This window comes from Babylonia areolata, chromosome 17 (genome assembly GCF_041734735.1).
Source record: "Babylonia areolata isolate BAREFJ2019XMU chromosome 17, ASM4173473v1, whole genome shotgun sequence".
In the NCBI taxonomy this organism is placed as follows: domain Eukaryota; kingdom Metazoa; phylum Mollusca; class Gastropoda; order Neogastropoda; family Buccinidae; genus Babylonia; species Babylonia areolata.
In genome coordinates, this window is record NC_134892.1 from 25,745,027 (window position 1) to 25,765,533 (window position 20,507).

The 20,507-nt window shown below is 44.6% G+C and overlaps 1 protein-coding gene across 4 annotated transcripts in view; it reads left to right on the forward strand.

Moving 5' to 3' along the window:
• LOC143291782 (ankyrin repeat and SAM domain-containing protein 3-like) overlaps nucleotides 1–20,162 on the forward strand; it is a 49,529-nt gene extending 29,367 nt beyond the window's left edge. The window contains exons 10-16 of one of the 4 annotated variants that reach the window (XM_076601937.1): nucleotides 1–225; nucleotides 4,651–4,792; nucleotides 5,673–5,845; nucleotides 10,207–16,738; nucleotides 16,790–16,847; nucleotides 16,928–18,643; nucleotides 18,675–20,162. The exon at nucleotides 1–225 is cut by the window's left edge and continues 1,276 nt beyond it. In XM_076601937.1, coding sequence (XP_076458052.1) covers nucleotides 1–225; nucleotides 4,651–4,792; nucleotides 5,673–5,845; nucleotides 10,207–10,477 — 811 coding nt within the window. In that variant the 3' untranslated portion in view covers nucleotides 10,478–16,738; nucleotides 16,790–16,847; nucleotides 16,928–18,643; nucleotides 18,675–20,162. Of the gene's footprint in view, nucleotides 226–4,650; nucleotides 4,793–5,672; nucleotides 5,846–10,206; nucleotides 18,644–18,674 lie in introns of all 4 variants that reach the window. The other 3 variants (XM_076601938.1, XM_076601939.1, XM_076601936.1) reach the window with 3 other exon arrangements.
• The last annotated feature ends 345 nt before the right edge of the window (nucleotides 20,163–20,507 follow it).

The following is a 20,507-nucleotide window of genomic DNA, read 5'->3' on the forward strand; positions in this document are numbered from 1 at the left end:
GGACGGCCCGGGCAGAGGCCATGCCCACAGCAGACTGTTGGAACTGGTGGCTGACTTGCCAGGGGGGGGTGGAGGGGGTGGGGAAGGGGAAGGTCACCGTGACCTGGCAGCCCTGTTGGAACAGCTGGGTGTGGGAAAGTACGCTGCTCTCTTTGCTGAGCAGGATGTGGACCTGCAGGTGTTCCTCTCCCTCACTGACAATGACCTCAAGGAGATAGGGATCAAGTGAGTCATGTCTGTGTGTGTATGGGTGTCTGTGTGTGTGTGAGGGGACTCATGGTCTGCCTGTGTTTGGTCTTGTCATGTGTGGACAGTTTCTGTCCTTCACTGACGACTTGAAGTAGACTGGCATCAAGTGAGTTGTGTGTGTGAGGGGGGTCCATGAGGGGCAGGGGCTCAAGTTCTTGTGGTGCTGAGTTATGTGACGTGTCCATTGCTCAGGGTCGCAGGCTGTTCCGTTCTGTGATCAGTGTGTTGTTACACCAGGGTGTTTCACAACTATGTAGGTGTGTCAGTGTTCAGGTTGTCACAGTCCTGTGTGGTTGTGTCAGTGTCCAGGGTGTAACAGTCCTGTGCAGCTATGATGTCTTTGTGCAGGGTGTAACAGTCCTGTGCAGCTATGATGTCGGTGTGCAGGGTGTAACAGTCCTATGCAGCTATGATGTCGGTGTGCAGGGTGTAACAGTCCTGTGCAGCTATGATGTCGGTGTGCAGGGTGTAACAGTCCTATGTAGCTATGATGTCAGTGTGCAGGGTGTAACAGTCCTGTGTAGCTATGATGTCAGTGTCCAGGGTGTCACAGTCCTGTGTAGCTATGATGTCAGTGCGCAGGGTGTCAGTCCTATGTAGCTATGATGTCTTTGTGCAGGGTGTAACAGTCCTATGTAGCTATGATGTCTGTGTCCAGGGTGTAACAGTCCTGTGTAGCTATGATGTCAGTGCGCAGGGTGTCAGTCCTATGTAGCTATGATGTCGGTGTGCAGGGTGTAACAGTCCTATGTAGCTATTATGTCTGTGTCCAGGGTGTAACAGTCCTGTGTAGCTATGATGTCAGTGCGCAGGGTGTCAGTCCTATGTAGCTATGATGTCTTTGTGCAGGGTGTAACAGTCCTGTGCAGCTATGATGTCGGTGTCCAGGGTGTCACAGTCCTATGTAGCTATGATGTCAGTGTGCAGGGTGTCACAGTCCTATGTAGCTATGATGTCTTTGTGCAGGGTGTAACAGTCCTGTGCAGCTATGATGTCGGTGTCCAGGGTGTAACAGTCCTGTGTAGCTATGATGTCAGTGTGCAGGGTGTCAGTCCTATGTAGCTATGATGTCGGTGTCCAGGGTGTCACAGTCCTATGTAGCTATGATGTCAGTGTGCAGGGTGTCAGTCCTATGTAGCTATGATGTCTGTGTGCAGGGTGTAACAGTCCTATGTAGCTATGATGTCTTTGTGCAGGGTGTAACAGTCCTGTGCAGCTATGATGTCAGTGTCCAGGGAGTAACAGTCCTATGTAGCTATGTCTTTGTGCAGGGTGTTACAGTCCTGTGTAGCTATGATGTTTTTGTGCAGGGTGTCACAGTCCTGTGTAGCTATGATGTCAGTGTGCAGGGTGTCACAGTCCTGTGTAGCTATGATGTCAGTGTGCAGGGTGTCACAGTCTTATGTAGCTATCATGTCTGTGTGCAGGGTGTTACAGTCCTGTGTAGCTATGATGTCTGTGTGCAGGGTATTACAGTCCTGTGTAGCTATGATGTCTGTGTGCAGGGTGTTACAGTCCTGTGTAGCTATCATGTCTGTGTGCAGGGTGTCACAGTCCTGTGTAGCTATGATGTCTGCATGGTGTCACAGTCCTGTGTAACTATGATGTCAGTGTGCAGGGTGTTACAGTCCTGTGTAGCTATGATGTCTGTGTGCAGGGTGTTACAGTCCTGTGTAGCTATGATGTCTGTGTGCAGGGTGTTACAGTCCTGTGTAGCTATCATGTCTGTGTGCAGGGTGTTACAGTCTTGTGTAGCTATGATGTCAGTGTGCAGGGTGTTACAGTCCTATGTAGCTATCATGTCTGTGTGCATGGTGTCACAGTCCTGTGTAGCTATGATGTCAGTGTGCAGGGTGTTACAGTCCTATGTAGCTATGATGTCAGTGTGTAGGGTGTTACAGTCCTGTGTAGCAATGATGTCAGTGTGCAGGGTGTTATAGTCCTATGTAATTATGATGACTGTGTGCAGGGTGTTACAGTCCTGTGTAGCTATGATGTTAGTGTGCAGGGTGTTACAGTTCTATGTAGCTATGATGTGTGTGTGTGCAGGGTGTCACAGTCCTATGTAGCTATTATGTCTGTGTGCAGGGTGTTACAGTCCTGTGTAGCTATGATGTGTGTGTGCAGGGTATTACAGTCTTATGTAGCTATGATCAATGATGAGTGTGTGCAGGGTGTAACAGTCCTGTATAGCTATGATGTAAGTGTGCAGGGTGTTACAATCCTGTGTAGCTATAATGTCTGTGTGCAGGGTGTCACAGTCCTGTGTAGCTATGATGTCTGCATGGTGTCACAGTCCTGTGTAACTATGATGTCAGTGTGCAGGGTGTTACAGTCTTGTGTAGCTATGATGTCTCTGTGCAGGGTGTTACAGTCCTATGTAGCTATCATGTCAGTGTGCAGGGTGTTACAGTTCTATGTAGCGATGATGTCTGTGTGCAGGGTGTTACAGTCTTGTGTAGCTATGATGTCTGTGTGCAGGGTGTTACAGTCCTGTGTAGCTATGATGTCAGTGTGCAGGGTGACACAGTCCTATGTGGCTATGATGTGTGTGTGCAGGGTGTCACAGTCCTGTGTAGCTATGATGTCATTGTGCAGGGTGTTACAGTCTTGTGTAGCTATGATGTCTCTGTGCAGGGTGTTACAATCCTATGTAGCTACGATGTGTGTGTGCAGGGTATTACAGTCCTGTGTAGCTATGATGTCAGTGTGCAGGGTGTTACAGTCCTGTGTAGCTATGATGTATGCAGCCGTGGAAGATGACAAACACCATGGCGCAGTGTGTGTAGCTATGATGTGTGTGTGTGCAGGCTGTTTGGGCCGCAGAAGAAGATGACAAACGCCATCGCGTGGTGGCTGTTGTGTGTGTGTAGCTATGATGTGTGTGTGTGCAGGCTGTTTGGGCCGCAGAAGATGACAAACGCCATCGCGCGGTGGCTGTGGTGTGTGTGTAGCTATGATGTGTGTGTGTGCAGGCTGTTTGGGCCGAGGGAGAAAATGACGAACGCCATCGCGCGGTGGCTGTGGTGTGTGTGTAGCTATGGTGTGTAGCTATAATCTGTGTGTGTGCAGGATGTTTGGGCCTCTGAAGAAAATGACGAATGCCATCACGCGGTGGCTGTGGTGTGTGTGTAGCTATGGTGTGTAGCTATGATGTGTGTGTGTGTGCAGGATGTTTGGGCCGCGGAAGAAAATGACGAACGCCATCGCGCGGTGGCTGTGGTGTGTGTGTAGCTATGGTGTGTAGCTATGATGTGTGTGCGTGCAGGCTGTTTGGGCCGCGGAAGAAAATGACGAACGCCATCGCGTGGTGGCTGTTGTGTGTGTGTAGCTATGATGTGTGTGTGTGCAGGCTGTTTGGGCCGCAGAAGATGACAAACGCCATCGCGCGGTGGCTGTGGTGTGTGTGTAGCTATGATGTGTGTGTGTGCAGGCTGTTTGGGCCGAGGGAGAAAATGACGAACGCCATCGCGCGGTGGCTGTGGTGTGTGTGTAGCTATGGTGTGTAGCTATAATCTGTGTGTGTGCAGGATGTTTGGGCCTCTGAAGAAAATGACGAATGCCATCACGCGGTGGCTGTGGTGTGTGTGTAGCTATGGTGTGTAGCTATGATGTGTGTGTGTGTGCAGGATGTTTGGGCCGCGGAAGAAAATGACGAACGCCATCGCGCGGTGGCTGTGGTGTGTGTGTAGCTATGGTGTGTAGCTATGATGTGTGTGCGTGCAGGCTGTTTGGGCCGCGGAAGAAAATGACGAACGCCATCGCGCGGTGGCTGTGGTGTGTGTGTAGCTATGGTGTGTAGCTATGATGTGTGTGTGTGCAGGCTGTTTGGGCCACGGAAGAAAATGACGAACGTCATCGCGCGGTGGCTGTGGTTTGTGTGTAGCTATGGTGTGTAGCTATGATGTGTGTGCGTGCAGGCTGTTTGGGCTGCGGAAGAAAATGATGAACGCCATCGCACGGTGGCTGTGGTGTGTGTGTAGCTATGGTGTGTAGCTATGATGTGTGTGCGTGCAGGCTGTTTGGGCCGCGGAAGAAAATGACGAACGCCATCGCACGGTGGCTGTGGTGTGTGTGTAGCTATGGTGTGTAGCTATGATGTGTGTGCGTGCAGGCTGTTTGGGCCGCGGAAGAAAATGACGAACGCCATCGCACGGTGGCTGTGGTGTGTGTGTAGCTATGGTGTGTAGCTATGATGTGTGTGTGCAGGCTGTTTGGGCCGCGGAAGAAAATGACGAACGCCATCGCACGGTGGCTGTGGTTTGTGTGTAGCTATGGTGTGTAGCTATGATGTGTGTGTGCAGGCTGTTTGGGCCGCGGAAGAAAATGACGAACACCATCGCGCGGTGGCTGTGGTGTGTGTGTAGCTATGGTGTGTAGCTATGACGTGTGTGTGTGCAGGCTGTTTGGGCCGCGGAAGAAAATGACGAACGCCATCGCACGGTGGCACAGCCAGGCCCCCGCTGCCCGGTCCTCCCTGGAACAGGCCTACGCTGACCGCCTGGAGGGAGAGATGCAGGAGATGGCCATCCAGCTCAACCAGGTCTGTGTCACCTGTCTGTGTCATGCTGTCTGTGTCACAGGGTCACTGGCGTCTGTGTCACAGGGTCACTGGTGTCTGTGTCACAGGGTCACTGGTGTCTGTGTGTCACTGGTGTCTGTGTGTCATTGGTGCCTGTCACAGGGTAACTGGTGTCTGTGTCACTGGTGTCTGTCACAGGGTCACTGGTGTCTGTGTGTGTGTCACTGGTGTCTGTGTCACAGGGTCACTGGTGTCTGTATCACTGGTGTCTGTGTCACAGGTGTCTGTGTCACTGGTGTCTGTGTCACTGGTGTCTGTGTCACAGGGTCACTGGTGTCTGTGTCACTGGTGTCTGAATGTCAGCAACATATGCTGAAACACAGTTTTGAGGATCTGATTGTGTTCTTGAACCCGGAACCTTTTATTCAGTCCAACTGTTATATAGTACTGAACACAGCGGTAATAATGCTTAACATAGGTTTGAACAGACTGGTAAATAATACTGAACATAGGTTTGAACAAACTGGTATTATATAGGGTTAGGGTTATACGTATCATATATATGTGATCATATATATATGGATACTGAACACATAAGTTTGAACAGACAGGTAATAATACTGAACACAGGTTTGAACAGACTGGTAAATAATACTGAACATGGTTTGAACAGACTGGTCTATATATATATATATATATATATATATGTATATAATACTGAACACAGGTTTGAACATACTGGTATATAATTCTGAACATAGGTTTGAACATACTGGTATATAATGATGAACACACAGGTTTGAACCCAAAACCTCGAATTGAGTCAGACTGGAAAATAATGCTGAACACATGGTTTGAACACAAAATTTGAGCTCAGAAGCTCTCTTCCCGTGCGTTTCAGGCATATGACAATGTGGAGAAACTGAAGGCCCAAGTGTTACAAGAGAGACAACTGCGGTCAGTGACAGAGAGTTGTCTGATGGAGGAGAGGGGGGGCTGGCAGAGAGTGCATCACTATTTGCTGGACACACATCAACGCTGCCGCGATATTGCCGACTCTGTCAACAAGTTAAGGTATGGTGGTAATTCTTTCAGCATGTTAAGGCAAGGTGGTAAATATTGCTACTTTGTCAACAAGTTAAGGTACAGTGGTAAATATTGCAAACTCTGTCAACAAGTTAAGGTAAGGTGGTAAATATTACCGACTCTGTCAACAAGTTAAGGTAAGGTGGTAATTATTGCTGACTGTCAACAAGTTAAGGTAAGGTGGTAATTATTGCTGACTCTGTCAGCAAGTTATGGTGATAATTATTACTGACTCTGTCAACAAGTTAAGTTGGTAAATATTGTGGACTCTGTCAACAAGTTAAGGTAAGGTGGTAAATATTGCTGACTTTGTCAACGAATTATGGCAAGGTGGTAAATATTACGGACTGTGTCAACAAGTTAAGGTAAGTGGTAAATATTGCCAACTCTGTCAACAAGTTAAGGTAAGGTGGTAAATATTGCTGCCTCTTCAACAGGTTATGGTAAGGTTATAAGTATTACAGACTTTGTCAACAAGTTAAGGTAAGGTGGTAAATATTGCCAACTCTGTCAACAAGTTAAGGTAAGGTGGTAATTATTGCTGACTCTGTCAACAAGTTAAGGTGGTAAATATGGCAGACTCTGTCAACAAGTTAAGGGAAGTTGATAAATATTGATACTACTGAAAACAAGTTATTGTAAGATGAAGTGGTTGTGTGGTGGTAAATATTACTGATGCTGTGAACAAGCTGAAGTGATGTGGTGAATATTGCTGACACTGTGAACTAGTAAAGGTGGAGTTGGAAATAACTGTGTGTGTTTCTCTGTCTCGGCTCTCTCCATGCAGAGTTGAGACAATACCTAAATAACTCTGTGTGTGTGTGTCTGTCTCAGCTCTCTCCATGCTGAGTTGTGACAACACCTTGATAACTGTGTGTGTGTCTCTCAGCTCTCTCCATGCTGAATTGTGACAACACCTTGATAACTGTGTGTGTCTCTCAGCTCTCTCCATGCTGAATTGTGACAACACCTTGATAACTGTGTGTGTCTCTCAGCTCTCTCCATGCTGAATTGTGACAACACCTAAATAACTGTGTGTGTCTCTCAGCTCTCTCCATGCTGAATTGTGACAACACCTAAATAACTGTGTGTGTCTCTCAGCTCTCTCCATGCTGAATTGAGACAACACCTTGATAACTGTGTGTGTCTCTCAGCTCTCTCCATGCTGAGTTGTGACAACACCTAAATAACTGTGTGTGTCTCTCAGCTCTCTCCATGCTGAATTGAGACAACACCTTGATAACTGTGTGTGTCTCTCAGCTCTCTCCATGCTGAGTTGTGACAACACCTAAATAACTGTGTGTGTCTCTCAGCTCTCTCCATGCTGAATTGAGACAACACCTTGATAACTGTGTGTGTCTCTCAGCTCTCTCCATGCTGAGTTGTGACAACACCTTGATAACTGTGTGTGTCTCTCAGCTCTCTCCATGCTGAATTGTGACAACACCTTGATAACTGTGTGTGTCTCTCAGCTCTCTCCATGCTGAATTGTGACAACACCTAAATAACTGTGTGTGTCTCTCAGCTCTCTCCATGCTGAATTGAGACAACACCTTGATAACTGTGTGTGTCTCTCAGCTCTCTCCATGCTGAGTTGTGACAACACCTAAATAACTGTGTGTGTCTCTCAGCTCTCTCCATGCTGAATTGAGACAACACCTTGATAACTGTGTGTGTCTCTCAGCTCTCTCCATGCTGAGTTGTGACAACACCTAAATAACTGTGTGTGTCTCTCAGCTCTCTCCATGCTGAATTGAGACAACACCTTGATAACTGTGTGTGTCTCTCAGCTCTCTCCATGCTGAGTTGTGACAACACCTTGATAACTGTGTGTGTCTCTCAGCTCTCTCCATGCTGAATTGTGACAACACCTTGATAACTGTGTGTGTCTCTCAGCTCTCTCCATGCTGAATTGTGACAACACCTAAATAACTGTGTGTGTCTCTCAGCTCTCTCCATGCTGAGTTGTGACAACACCTTGATAACTGTGTGTGTCTCTCAGCTCTCTCCATGCTGAATTGAGACAACACCTTGATAACTGTGTGTGTCTCTCAGCTCTCTCCATGCTGAATTGTGACAACACCTTGATAACTGTGTGTGTCTCTCAGCTCTCTCCATGCTGAATTGTGACAACACCTTGATAACTGTGTGTGTGTCTCTCAGCTCTCTCCATGCTGAGTTGTGACAACACCTTGATAACTGTGTGTGTCTGTCTCAGCTCTCTCCATGCTGAGTTGTGACAACACCAAAATAACTGTGTGTGTGTCTGTCTCAGCTCTCTCCATGCTGAGTTGTGACAACACCTTGATAACTGTGTGTGTCTGTCTCAGCTCTCTCCATGCTGAATTGTGACAACACCTAAATAACTGTGTGTGTCTCTCAGCTCTCTCCATGCTGAGTTGTGACAACACCTAAATAACTGTGTGTGTCTCTCAGCTCTCTCCATGCTGAATTGTGACAACACCTAAATAACTGTGTGTGTCTGTCTCAGCTCTCTCCATGCTGAGTTGTGACAACACCTAAATAACTGTGTGTGTCTGTCTCAGCTCTCTCCATGCTGAGTTGTGACAACACCTAAATAACTGTGTGTGTCTGTCTCAGCTCTCTCCATGCTGAAATAAGACAACACCTAAATAACTGTGTGTGTCTCTCAGCTCTCTCCATGCTGAGTTGTGACAACACCTAAATAACTGTGTGTGTGTGTCTGTCTCAGCTCTCTCCATGCTGAATTGAGACAACACCTAAATAACTGTGTGTGTCTGTCTCAGCTCTCTCCATGCTGAGTTGTGACAACACCTAAATAACTGTGTGTGTCTGTCTCAGCTCTCTCCATGCTGAGTTTTGACAACACCTAAATAACTCTGTGTGTGTGTGTCTGTCTCAGCTCTCTCCATGCTGAATTGAGACAACACCTAAATAACTGTGTGTGTCTGTCTCAGCTCTCTCCATGCTGAGTTGTGACAACACCTAAAAAACTCTGTGTGTGTGTATGTCTCTCTCAGCTCAGTTGTGACAACACCTAAATAACTCTGTGTGTGTGTGTCTCTCTCAGCTTTCTCTATGCAGAGTTGTGACAACATCTAAATAACTGTGTGTCTCTCTCAGCTCAGTTGTGACAACACCCAAATAACTGTGTGTGTGTCTCTCTCAGCTCTCTCTATGCAGTTGTGACAACACCTAAATAACTGTGTGTGTGTCTCTCTCAGCTTTCTCTATGCAGAGTTGTGACAACACCTAAATAACTGTGTGTGTGTGTGTCTCTCAGCTCAGTTGTGACAACACCTGACATCAAGATAACTCTGTGTGTGTCTGTCTCAGCTCTCTCCATGCTGAAATGAGACATCAAGATAACTCTGTGTGTGTCTGTCTCAGCTCTCTCCATGCTGAAATGAGACATCTAGATACTCTGTGTGTGTCTGTCTCAGCTCTCTCCATGCTGAAATGAGACATCTAGATAACTCTGTGTGTGTCTGTCTCAGCTCTCTCCATGCTGAATTGAGACAACACCTAAATAACTGTGTGTGTGTCTCAGCTCTCTCCATGCTGAATTGAGACAACACCTAAATAACTGTGTGTGTGTCTCTCTCTCTCAGCTCTCTCCATGCTGAATTGAGACAACACCTAAATAACTGTGTGTGTGTCTCTCTCTCTCAGCTCTCTCCATGCTGACTTTAGACAACACCTAAATAACTGTGTGTGTGTGTCTCTCTCTCTCAGCTCTCTCCATGCTGAATTGAGACAATACCTTAATAACTCAGTGTGTGTCTCTCTCAGCTCTCTCTCTGCAGTTGTGACAGCAATTAAATAACTGTGTGTGTCTCTCAGCTCTCTCCATGCAGTTGTGACAACACCTAAATAACTGTGTGTGTGTGTCTCTCTCTCAGCTCGGTTGTGACAACACCTAAATAACTCTGTGTGTGTGTGTGTGTGTGTGTGTGTGTATCTCAGCTCTCTCCATGCTGAGCTGTGACTATACCTAAATAACTGTGTGTGTGTCTCTCTCTCCTAGCTCTCTCCATGCTGAGTTGTGACTATACCTAAATATCTGTGTGTCTCTCAGCTCTCTCCATGCTGAATTTAGACAACACCTAAATAACTGTGTGTGTGTGTCTCTCTCAGCTCTCTCCATGCTGACTTTAGACAACACCTAAATAACTGTGTGTGTGTCTCTCTCAGCTGTCTCCATTCAGAGTTGTGACTATACCTAAATAACTGTATGTGTGTGTGTCTCTCTCTCAGCTCTCTCCATGCAGAGATGTGACTATGAATAACTTTGTTTTTCTCTCTCTCTCAGCTCTCTCTATGCTGAGTTGTGACAACACCTAAATAAGTGTGTGTGTGTCTCTCAGTTCTCTCCATGCCGAGTTGAGACAACGCCTGGGCCAGACGCAGAACACCACCACAAGTCCCCTGGTTGTCACGGCAGCAGCAGCAGCATCCAGTGACCTGGTGACCTTGACAATGGATCAGGTGGCTCACCTGTGTGAGCAGTACCTGTTTGAGGTGCGTCAGCACAGCGCTGCCTTGTCCCACAACATGGACTGCATCGTCAGCCACCCCCTCCATCCCCCTAACCCCAGTCTGCAGGATGGGGGGGATGTCCCTCAGGACTTTCCTTGAAGCTCCACTCACCTTGTGTCCTGTGTCTTGATTGGGGGGAAGTCCCCCCACCTTGTGTCATGTGTCTTGATTGGTCATTTGGTTCTTGAAGGCCCCACCCACCTTGTGTCCTGTGTCTTGATTGGTTTTTTGATTCTTGAAGTCCCCCCACCTTGTGTCATGTGTCTTGATTGGTCATTTGGTTCTTGAAGGCCCCACCCACCTTGTGTCCTGTGTCTTGATCATTTGGTTCTTGAAGGCCCCACCCACCTTGTGTCCTGTGTCTTGATTGGTTTTTGGGTTCTTGGAGGCCCCACCCACTTTGTGTCCTGTGTCTTGATTGTTTTGTTTTTTTTTGTTCTTGAAGGCCGCACCCACCTTGTGTCCTGTGTCTTGATTGGTTTGTTTGGTTCTTGAAAGCCCCACCCACCTTGTGTCCTGTGTCTTGATTGGTGTTTTTGGTTCTTGAAGGCCCCACCCACCTTGTGTCCTGTGTCTTGATTGGTGTTTTTGGTTCTTGAAGGTTCCACCCACCTTGTGTCCTGTGTCTTGATTGGTGTTTTTGGTTCTTGAAGGTTCCACCCACCTTGTGTCCTGTGTCTTGATTGGTGTTTTTGGTTCTTGAAGGCCCCAACCACCTTGTGTCCTGTGTCTTGATTGGTGTTCTTGGTTCTTGAAGGTTCCACCCACCTTTGGGCCCACCCTGGGTCTTGATTGGTTTGTTGGGTCTTGAAGTCTCTGCCTTCTTTGTTCCTGTTTGTTGATTGATTCATTTGTTGAGTTCTGTAAGTGTCCACCCAACTTGTTTTCTGTGTGTTGATTTCTTTTTGAGTCTGTAATTGTTCCATCCACCATGTTTCTTATGTGTCTTCTATGTGCTGATTGGTTGGTTTGATGGGTTCCCTATGTGCTAATTGCTTGGTTTGATGGGTTCCCTATATACTGATTGGTTGGTTTGATGGGTTCCGTATGTGCTGATTGGCTGGTTTGATAGGTTCCCTGTGTGCTGATTGCTTGATTTGATGGGTTCCCTATATGCTGATTGGTTTGTTGGGTTCCCTATGTGCTGATTGGTTGGTTTGTTGGGTTCCCTGTGTGCTGATTGGTTGGTTTGTTGGGTTCCCTATGTGCTGATTGTTTGGTTTAATAGGTTCCCTATATGCTGATTGGTTTGTTTGTTGGGTTCTTGATATTCTGCCCATGTTGTTTTCATTGTGTTGATTGATTTGTATGTTGGGTTTTGTGTGTTTGCTCATTGTTTCTTCAGGGCTGGTTTCTGTTTCCTTTTGAAGTCTTTGTTGTTTTTCTTTTACCTGTCTACTTTACTGTTCTATTCATTTAATAATCATTGTTTTTGTTTGTTTGATTTTGATGTGAAGTATGTGATGTCCTGTGTTGTCATCTGTACTTGTGTAGTATGTGATGTGTTGTCATCTGTATGTGTGTAGTATATGATGTGTTGTCATCTGTACGTGTGTAGTATGTGATGTGTTGTCATCTGTACATGTGTGGTATGTGATGTGTTGCATTGTCATCTGTACATGTGCAGTATGTAATGTGTTGTCCTCTGTATAAGTGTAGTGTGTGATGTGCTGTGTTGTCCTCTGTACATGTGTAGTATGTGATATGCTATGTTGTCCTGTATATGTGTGTAGTGTTTGATGTGCTGTGTTGTCCTATTTACATGTCCACTACCAGACAGAGGTCTTTTGGAGGCCAACCAAGATGTATTCATTTTTCTTCACACACTGTCACGGTTTATCATTCCTTTTTCATGTTGTGTGCTATGTTTGTCTCCTTTTCCATGTCATGTGCTGTGCTGTCTGGACCTTTTTCGTGTTGTTTGCTGTGCTGTCTGGTCCTTTTTTGTGTTGTGTATGGTGTTGTCAGGTCCTTTTTTGTGTTGTGTGCTGTGTTGTCTGGTCCTTTTTTGTGTCGTGTGCTGTGTTTGGTCCTTTTTTTTGTTGTGTGCTGTGTTGTCTGGTCCTTTTTCGTGTTGTGTGCTGCATTGTCTGATCCTTTTTTTTTATGTCATGTGCTGTGCTGTCTGGTCCTTTTTTGTGTTGTGTGCTGTGTTGTCTGGTCCTTTTTCATGTTGTTTGCTGTGCTGTCTGGTCCTTTTTTTGTTGTTGTGTACTGTGTTGTCTGGTCCTTTTTCGTGTTGTGTGCTGTGTTGTCTGGTCCTTTTTCATGTTGTTTGCTGTGCTGTCTGGTCCTTTTTTGTTGTTGTGTACTGTGTTGTCTGGTCCTTTTTCGTGTTGTGTGCTACATTGTCTGATCCTTTTTTTTATGTCATGTGCTGTGCTGTCTGGTCCTTTTTTGTGTTGTGTGCTGTGTTGTCTGGTCCTTTTTCGTGTTGTGTGCTGTGTTGTCTGGTCCTTTTTCATGTTGTGTGCTGTGTTGTCTAGTCCTTTTTCGTGTTGTGTGCTGTGTTGTCTGGTCCTTTTTCATGTTGTTTGCTGTGCTGTCTGGTCCTTTTTTGTTGTTGTGTACTGTGTTGTCTGGTCCTTTTTCGTGTTGTGTGCTGCATTGTCTGATCCTTTTTTTTATGTCATGTGCTGTGCTGTCTGGTCCTTTTTTGTGTTGTGTGCTGTGCTGTCTGGTCCTTTTTGTGTTGTGTGCTGTGCTGTCTGGTCCTTTTTTATGTCATGTGCTGTGCTGTCTGGTCCTTTTTTGTGTTGTGTGCTGTGCTGTCTGGTCCTTTTTTGTGTTGTGTGCTGTGCTGTCTGGTCCTTTTTTATGTCATGTGCTGTGCTGTCTGGTCCTTTTTTGTGTTGTGTGCTGTGCTGTCTGGTCCTTTTTTGTGTTGTGTGCTGTGTTTGGTCCTTTTTTGTGTTGTGTGCTGTGTTGTCTGGTCCTTTTTTGTGTTGTGTACTGTGTTGTCAGGTCCTTTTTTGTGTTGTGTACTGTGTTGTCTGGCCCTTTTTGTCTGATCCTTTTTTTATGTCATGTGCTGTGCTGTCTGGTCCTTTTTTGTGTTGTGTACTGCGTTGTCAGATCCTTTTTTTGTGTTGCCTGGTCCTTTGTTGTGTCTGGTCCTTCTTCATGTGTGTCACCAACGGTCCTAACTATTGTATTATTAATAACTGTGCTTTTCCCCTCATGGGGATGTGGGGTCTCCCGCAGTGTAAATTTCTAAATAGTAATAATAATAAATAATAATTCATAACTTTTCAATGGCACGATATCCAGTACTAATACTGCTCAAAGTGCCTTACATCATCGAGCCAGATAAGAACATAACATAAAACATTACAACAGCTCAATCCAATGCGTTCACAGAATGAATAAAAAAGCATGATCCACCAAACAATAAAAATATCAAGTAAATAATGCTTAGATTTAACTCACTCGCTGCCATTGTCCGCATATGCGGACATCGTCGGAGAAAGCGTTGGATGCCAATGTCCGCATATGCGGACTTGGATTTTTAAAAGTCGTGCTGTCGGAGTGACGCGTCGGATGCGAAAATCAAAAGCAGATGTGATATCTTACGTCACCTCTGGTCAGCTTTTCATTCACACACGCTGTGTGTGTGTCGTGATAAGCTCAACCGCAGTTGATAACAAAGCGTACCCCCTGTCAGCTTTGCAAGTTGTTTGACAAGATGGCGTCACGGCGAAGTGTTCGACACGGTCGGAGAGGTGAAATGTTACTGAGCGTCGAAGATGCTTTGGAAATGATCCAATCTGAAGGCTCTGATGTCGAAGGAGATAATGTTGATTCTTCGGACAGTGAATTTGAACCAGATCCCGATGAACTAGAAATAGATTTGGCTGCTGAAGAGAGTGTTTACAATGGAGAGGAAAGTGAGGAACATGTGCCTGCAGATGAGACAGACACAGACGACGAAACCACTGAGGAAACGGATGATTTTGCAAGTGTTTTCACCCGTGATTGGACTGACAATTTTTCCTTTTTCCCTCTTGCACATCCCTTCACTGGCATACCAGGTTTGTCAGCTGACTGGCCAGTCAACACCCAGCCGGTTGAGTTTTTTTCTTTCTTCTTTGATTTTCATTATGTAGAGACAATATTTTTTTTGTATGTGTGAATTTCAACTTTCTTCACCACCTGTTCATACTTCATTGCATGCACTAGGTCTTCAGTTCCTCAAATAGTGTTAGAATGTGATGTGGAACATGTTGGTGTACCTTTCTGATGGGTGCAAAAATGCTAAAAAATACACAAAATATGGATACCGCGATCAACATCAAGATGGTGAGTAAATACTTTGATTTTTTGCACACGTATGGAACAACATTCCTTGCATACATATAATAAATATCAATTCTCTGGGTGTTTATTTGTTTTTTTTACAATTTTGTCCCCATCCTATACAAACCCTGGGTTTTCAGGGATTGGCAAGGGCAAAAACTCTTGGCATGGAGTGAGTTAAAAGAAATACATTTCTTAAAAACACATTTTTTTAGACACACACATACATGTGTGCGCACACTCACACTCGTACACACACTCACACTCGTACACACACACACATGCAAGCGTGCACGCCCAGACACATTAACTATATCAACTGCACTAAAACAGGATTACGTGAGTATAAACATCTCTAGCATAAAACTCCATGTGGTGAACAGACTTTGGACTATCCATCGTGCCGAGTACAGAAATGTTTGCGGAAAAGGTGCGTTGTCAGATCTGACTTGAAGGTCTGGAGATCAGGAGCGTTTCTGAGGGATGATGGCAAAGAATTCCAAATTTGGGGTACTTGAGCCATAAAAGACCTTTTCCCTGCATATTTTAAATTAGTTCTTGGGACTTTAAGTAACAGTTCAGAACTGGATCTTAGTGTTCTACATGGTTTTTACGTTTCCAGCACAGAGGAGAGATACGGGGGGGGGGGGGGGGGGGGGAGATATTCATCAAAATGTCGGAAGGCAAGTGTCACTAGTTTATAGTGGATGCAGGACTCTGTAGGAAGCCAGTGTAACTGATGCAAAAGAGGTGTGACATGATCAGATTTCTTTTTTGCTAGGACGAGTTGTGCAACATTGTTCTGTACTTTCTGTAGTCTAATAAGAGAGGAAGATGGTAAAGCTGCTAAGGTAGAATTGCAGTAATCCAGTCTGGACAGGGCAAAAGAGGAAACTGACTGAGCCATGTTTTTCTCCGTTAAGTATGGTCTGACTGAGGCTAGTCTGCAAAGATGAAAATTGCGTGAGCGACACAGGGATGAAATGTGATCAGCCATGGTCAAGGTCTGATCAATATGTACACCTAGGTATTTAGCTGATGTTTGAAATGTAACTGTAGAAGTGCCGAGAGTGACTGGGCCCTTTTTTTATTTCATTGAGACGAGCTCGGTCTCCTACAGTTAAGAGCTCGGTTTTCTCTTCGTTAAGTTTTAGCTTGTTTCTGTCCATCCACACCTTTACATCAGCCACACAGGCTTCCGTCTCATTAATGACTGTTATGAAGTCAGATGGTGGAGCGGCTTTTTGTTGCTCAGTGTCATCAGCGAACTTATGGTAATCAAGTGAATGCCTTTTGATGATGTCAGGCAAAGGCTGAGTATATATAGTGAATAAAATAGGTCCCAGAACCGATCCCTGAGGGACACCAAATACAAGAGGGATAACCTTAGAAGTGGTATGATTTACTTTATCACAGAACTGATGGTTTGAAAGTAATCCCCACCTTCAGAAAATTCCTTTTTTCTGTCGCTCTGTTTCTGGCTTATTCCCTTTTCTTTCTGTTGTCTCTTCCTGTCTTATTGTTGTGTTCCTGTTATAATGGATGATTATGTTTATTATGTATGACTATGTTATGGTCATTTGGTTCTGTATGCCCGTTTATATATATAAAGTTGTTTATTATGTATAACTATGTTTATGTTCATTTGATACTGAATGCCATTTATTATATACAATTTTGTTTATTATGTATAACTATTTTTGTGTTCCGTGAATCCTCGGATGAAACATTGTTTAAATGGTCAACATGAGTTGTGTGCCCCAGGCATGGTCAACATGAGGTGTGTGCCCCAGGCATACTGCTTGGATGGAACTGTAATGGTCAACATGAGGTGTGTGCCCTAGGCATGGTCAACATGAGGTGTGTGCCCCAGGCATACTGCTTGGATGGGACTGTAATGGTCAACATGAGGTGTGTGCCCCAGGCATACTGCTTGGATGGGACTGTAATGGTCAACATGAGGTGTGTGCCCCAGGCATACTGCTTGGATGGGACTGTAATGGTCAACATGAGGTGTGTGCCCCAGGCATACTGCTTGGATGGGACTGTAATGGTCAACATGAGGTGTGTGCCCCAGGCATACTGCTTGGATGGGACTGTTATGGTCAACATGAGGTGTGTGCCCCAGGCATGGTCAACATGAGGTGTGTGCCCCAGGCATGGTCAACATGAGGTGTGTGCCCCAGGCATGGTCAACCTGAGGTGTGTGCCCCAGGCATACTGCTTGGATGGGACTGTAATGGTCAACATGAGGTGTGTGCCCCAGGCATGGTCAACATGAGGTGTGTGCCCCAGGCATACTGCTTGGATGGGACTGTACTTGTGCCTTGTTTTCTTTTCCCTTGAGGCCTGACTAAGCGCAATCGATTATGATGCTGGTCAAGCATCTGCTTAGCAGATGTGGTGTAGTGTATATGGATTTGTCTGAATGCAGTGGCTCCTTCTTGAGCAACTGAACTGAACATTTTTTTTGTTTTTTCAGGTTCTATTTACAGTTTTCAGCTCTGATATGACTCTGTACTATAGGCAACAAGAGATCTGATAACTGTACTGTACTAAGTACATTACTTTTTATTATCTATTTATTTATTGTAATTTTTTTTTCTTTAATGACAGATGAACTCTTTCTGAAGAGTTTTGAGATTGTGCACAATTTATTTAAGTTTGTCTCAGTTAACATCCTTTTAATGCATTGCTGTTGTTGTTTTATAACTGTTAACTTATTAAGTTTTTGATTGAAAATAACTGATTTTATTGTTGTGATTTCTGACAGTGATGTTTGTGTAACCAGTGTTACTAGTGCAGTGTTCTAGTCCTTTATCCAACTTGGAGCCGTTCAGGTGGACCAGGCGTTACAGTCGTCAACAGTCATTCTGTATCCATAGCTGACGTTGTGATAATCAAAACATAACTTTTTTCTCTGTCACTGAAGACTAATATGTTGGTGAACAGTATGTTTTCTGTGGATTGTATAGAAAACAGATCGAATGTATATTGGTGAACAACAGTGTGCCTCCTGTGGATTGTATAGAAAACAGATCGAATGTATATTGGTGAACAACAGTGTGCCTCCTGTGGATTGTAGAAAAAACAGGTGGAACATAAAAAATTATTTTGGTGAACACCAGTGTTCCTCTTGTGGATTGTGGTATAGAAAACAGGTGGAATGTATGTTGGTGAACACCAGTGTTCCTCTTGTGGATTATATAGAAAACAGGTGGAATGTATGTTGGTGAACATCAGTGTTCCTCTTGTGGATTGTATAGAAAACAGGTGGAATGTATGTTGGTGAACAACAGTGTTCCTCTTGTGGATTATATAGAAAACAGGTGGAATGTATGTTGGTGAACAACAGTGTTCCTCTTGTGGATTGTATAGAAAACAAGTTGAATGTATATTGGTGAACAACAGTGTTCCTCTTGTGGATTATATAGAAAACAGGTGGAATGTATGTTGGTGAACAACAGTGTTCCTCTTGTGGATTGTATAGAAAACAAGTGGAATGTATATTGGTGAACAACAGTGTTCCTCTTGTAGATTGTGGTATAGAAAACAGGTGGGATGTGTATTGGTGAGCCTCACTGTTACAACTGTAGGTTGTGGTGCATATAATACAGGTGGAAACAGTCACGTGTAATGCTGAAAACAGGTGGAATCAGTCAGGTGTAATGCTGAAAACAGGTGGAATCAGTCAGGTGTTATACAGAAAACAGGTTGAATCAGTCAGGTGTTATGCAGAAAATAGGTGGAATCAATCAGGTGTTATACAGAAAACAGGTGGAATCAATCAGGTGTTATACAGAAAACAGGTGGAATCATTCAGGTGTTATACAGAAAACAGGTGGAATCATTCAGGTGTTATACAGAAAACAGGTGGAATCAATCAGGTGTTATACAGAAAACAGGTGGAATAATTCAGGTGTTATACAGAAAACAGGTGGAATCAATCAGGTGTTATGCAGAAAACAGGTGGAATAATCAGGTGTTATACAGAAAACAGGTGGAATCAGTCAGGTGTTATACAGAAAACAGGTGGAATCAATCAGGTGTTATACAGAAAACAGGTGGAATCAATCAGGTGTTATACAGAAAACAGGTGGAATCATTCAGGTGTTATACAGAAAACAGGTGGAATCAGTCAGGTGTTATACAGAAAACAGGTGGAATCAGTCAGGTGTTATACAGAAAACAGGTGGAATCAGTCAGGTGTTATACAGAAAACAGGTGGAATCAATCATGTGTTATGCAGAAAACAGGTGGAATAATTCAGGTGTTATACAGAAAACAGGTGGAATCAATCAGGTGTTATGCAGAAAACAGGTGGAATAATTCAGGTGTTATACAGAAAACAGGTTGAATCGATCAGGTGTTATTCAGAAAACAGGTTGAATCAGTCAGGTGTTATACAGAAAACAGGTGGAATCAATCAGGTGTTATGCAGAAAACAGGTGGAATCATTCAGGTGTTATGCAGAAAACAGGTGGAATCAATCAGGTGTTATACAGAAAACAGGTGGAATAATTCAGGTGTTATACAGAAAACAGGTGGAATCAATCAGGTGTTATGCAGAAAACAGGTGGAATAATTCAGGTGTTATACAGAAAACAGGTGGAATCATTCAGGTGTTATACAGAAAACAGGTGGAATCAGTCAGGTGTTATACAGAAAACAGGTGGAATCAGTCAGGTGTTATGCAGAAAACAGGTGGAAGGAAGCAGGTAACAGCTCTCCCCATTCAGCTTTACACCAACAGTGTGGTTTGGGATCAAAGTGTGTGTCTTGTGCTGTTTGTTCTGAGTAGAAACATTGATATCTTTTTTATCGACCACAGGGCCTGTGACAGTTGAAAGAAGAGATACAATGCTGATCTTTCCTTTGGTTTGGAGGGGGGTGTGGGGGCTTGTGTACAGTTTTCAGTGTTAACAGAGTTTCATTGGTTACAGTTAGTTGGACTTGATTTTGTCTCTCTCTCTCCCATCATTGTCTTTTCTTTTCTTCTTTTTTTGTACTCACCAGTGATTTGATGGAATGTGTGCAGTACATTGTGTACAGGCTGTGTACTGGTGTCCACTGGATATTGAATGTGTGCAGTACATTGTATACAGGCTATGTACTGGTGTCCACTGGATATTGAATGTGTGCAGTACATTGTATACAGGCTGTGTACTGGTGTCCACTGGATATTGAATGTGTGCAGTACATTGTGTACAGGCTGTGTACTGGTGTCCACTGGATATTGAATGTGTGCAGTACATTGTGTACAGGCTGTGTACTGGTGTCCACTGGATATTGAATGTGTGCAGTACATTGTATACAGGCTGTGTACTGGTGTCCACTGGATATTGAATGTGTGCAGTACATTGTGTACAGGCTGTGTACTGGTGTCCACTGGATATTTATTACTGCTGTAGTGATGTGCTGCCATGATCTGAGACTGCTTGCTTTGTGAGGTGTGAGGAACAGTGTGAATAAAATGAATGGAACAAGACAGAGACAGTGTGTGAGTGGTGTGTGAGATGTGAGGAACAGTGTGAATACAGTGAATGGAACAAGACAGTGTGTGAGGAACAGTGTGAATACAGTGAATGGAACAAGACAGAGACAGTGTGTGAGTGGTGTGTGAGATGTGATGAACAGTGTGAATACAGTGAATGGAACAAGACAGTGTGTGAGGAACAGTGTGAATACAGTGAATGGAACAAGACAGAGAGTGTGTGTGTGAGTGGTGTGTGAGGAACAGTGTGAATACAGTGAATGGAACAAGACAGAGACAGTGTGTGTTAGTGGTGTGTGAGGAACAGTGTGGATACAGTGAATGGAACAGGACAGAGAC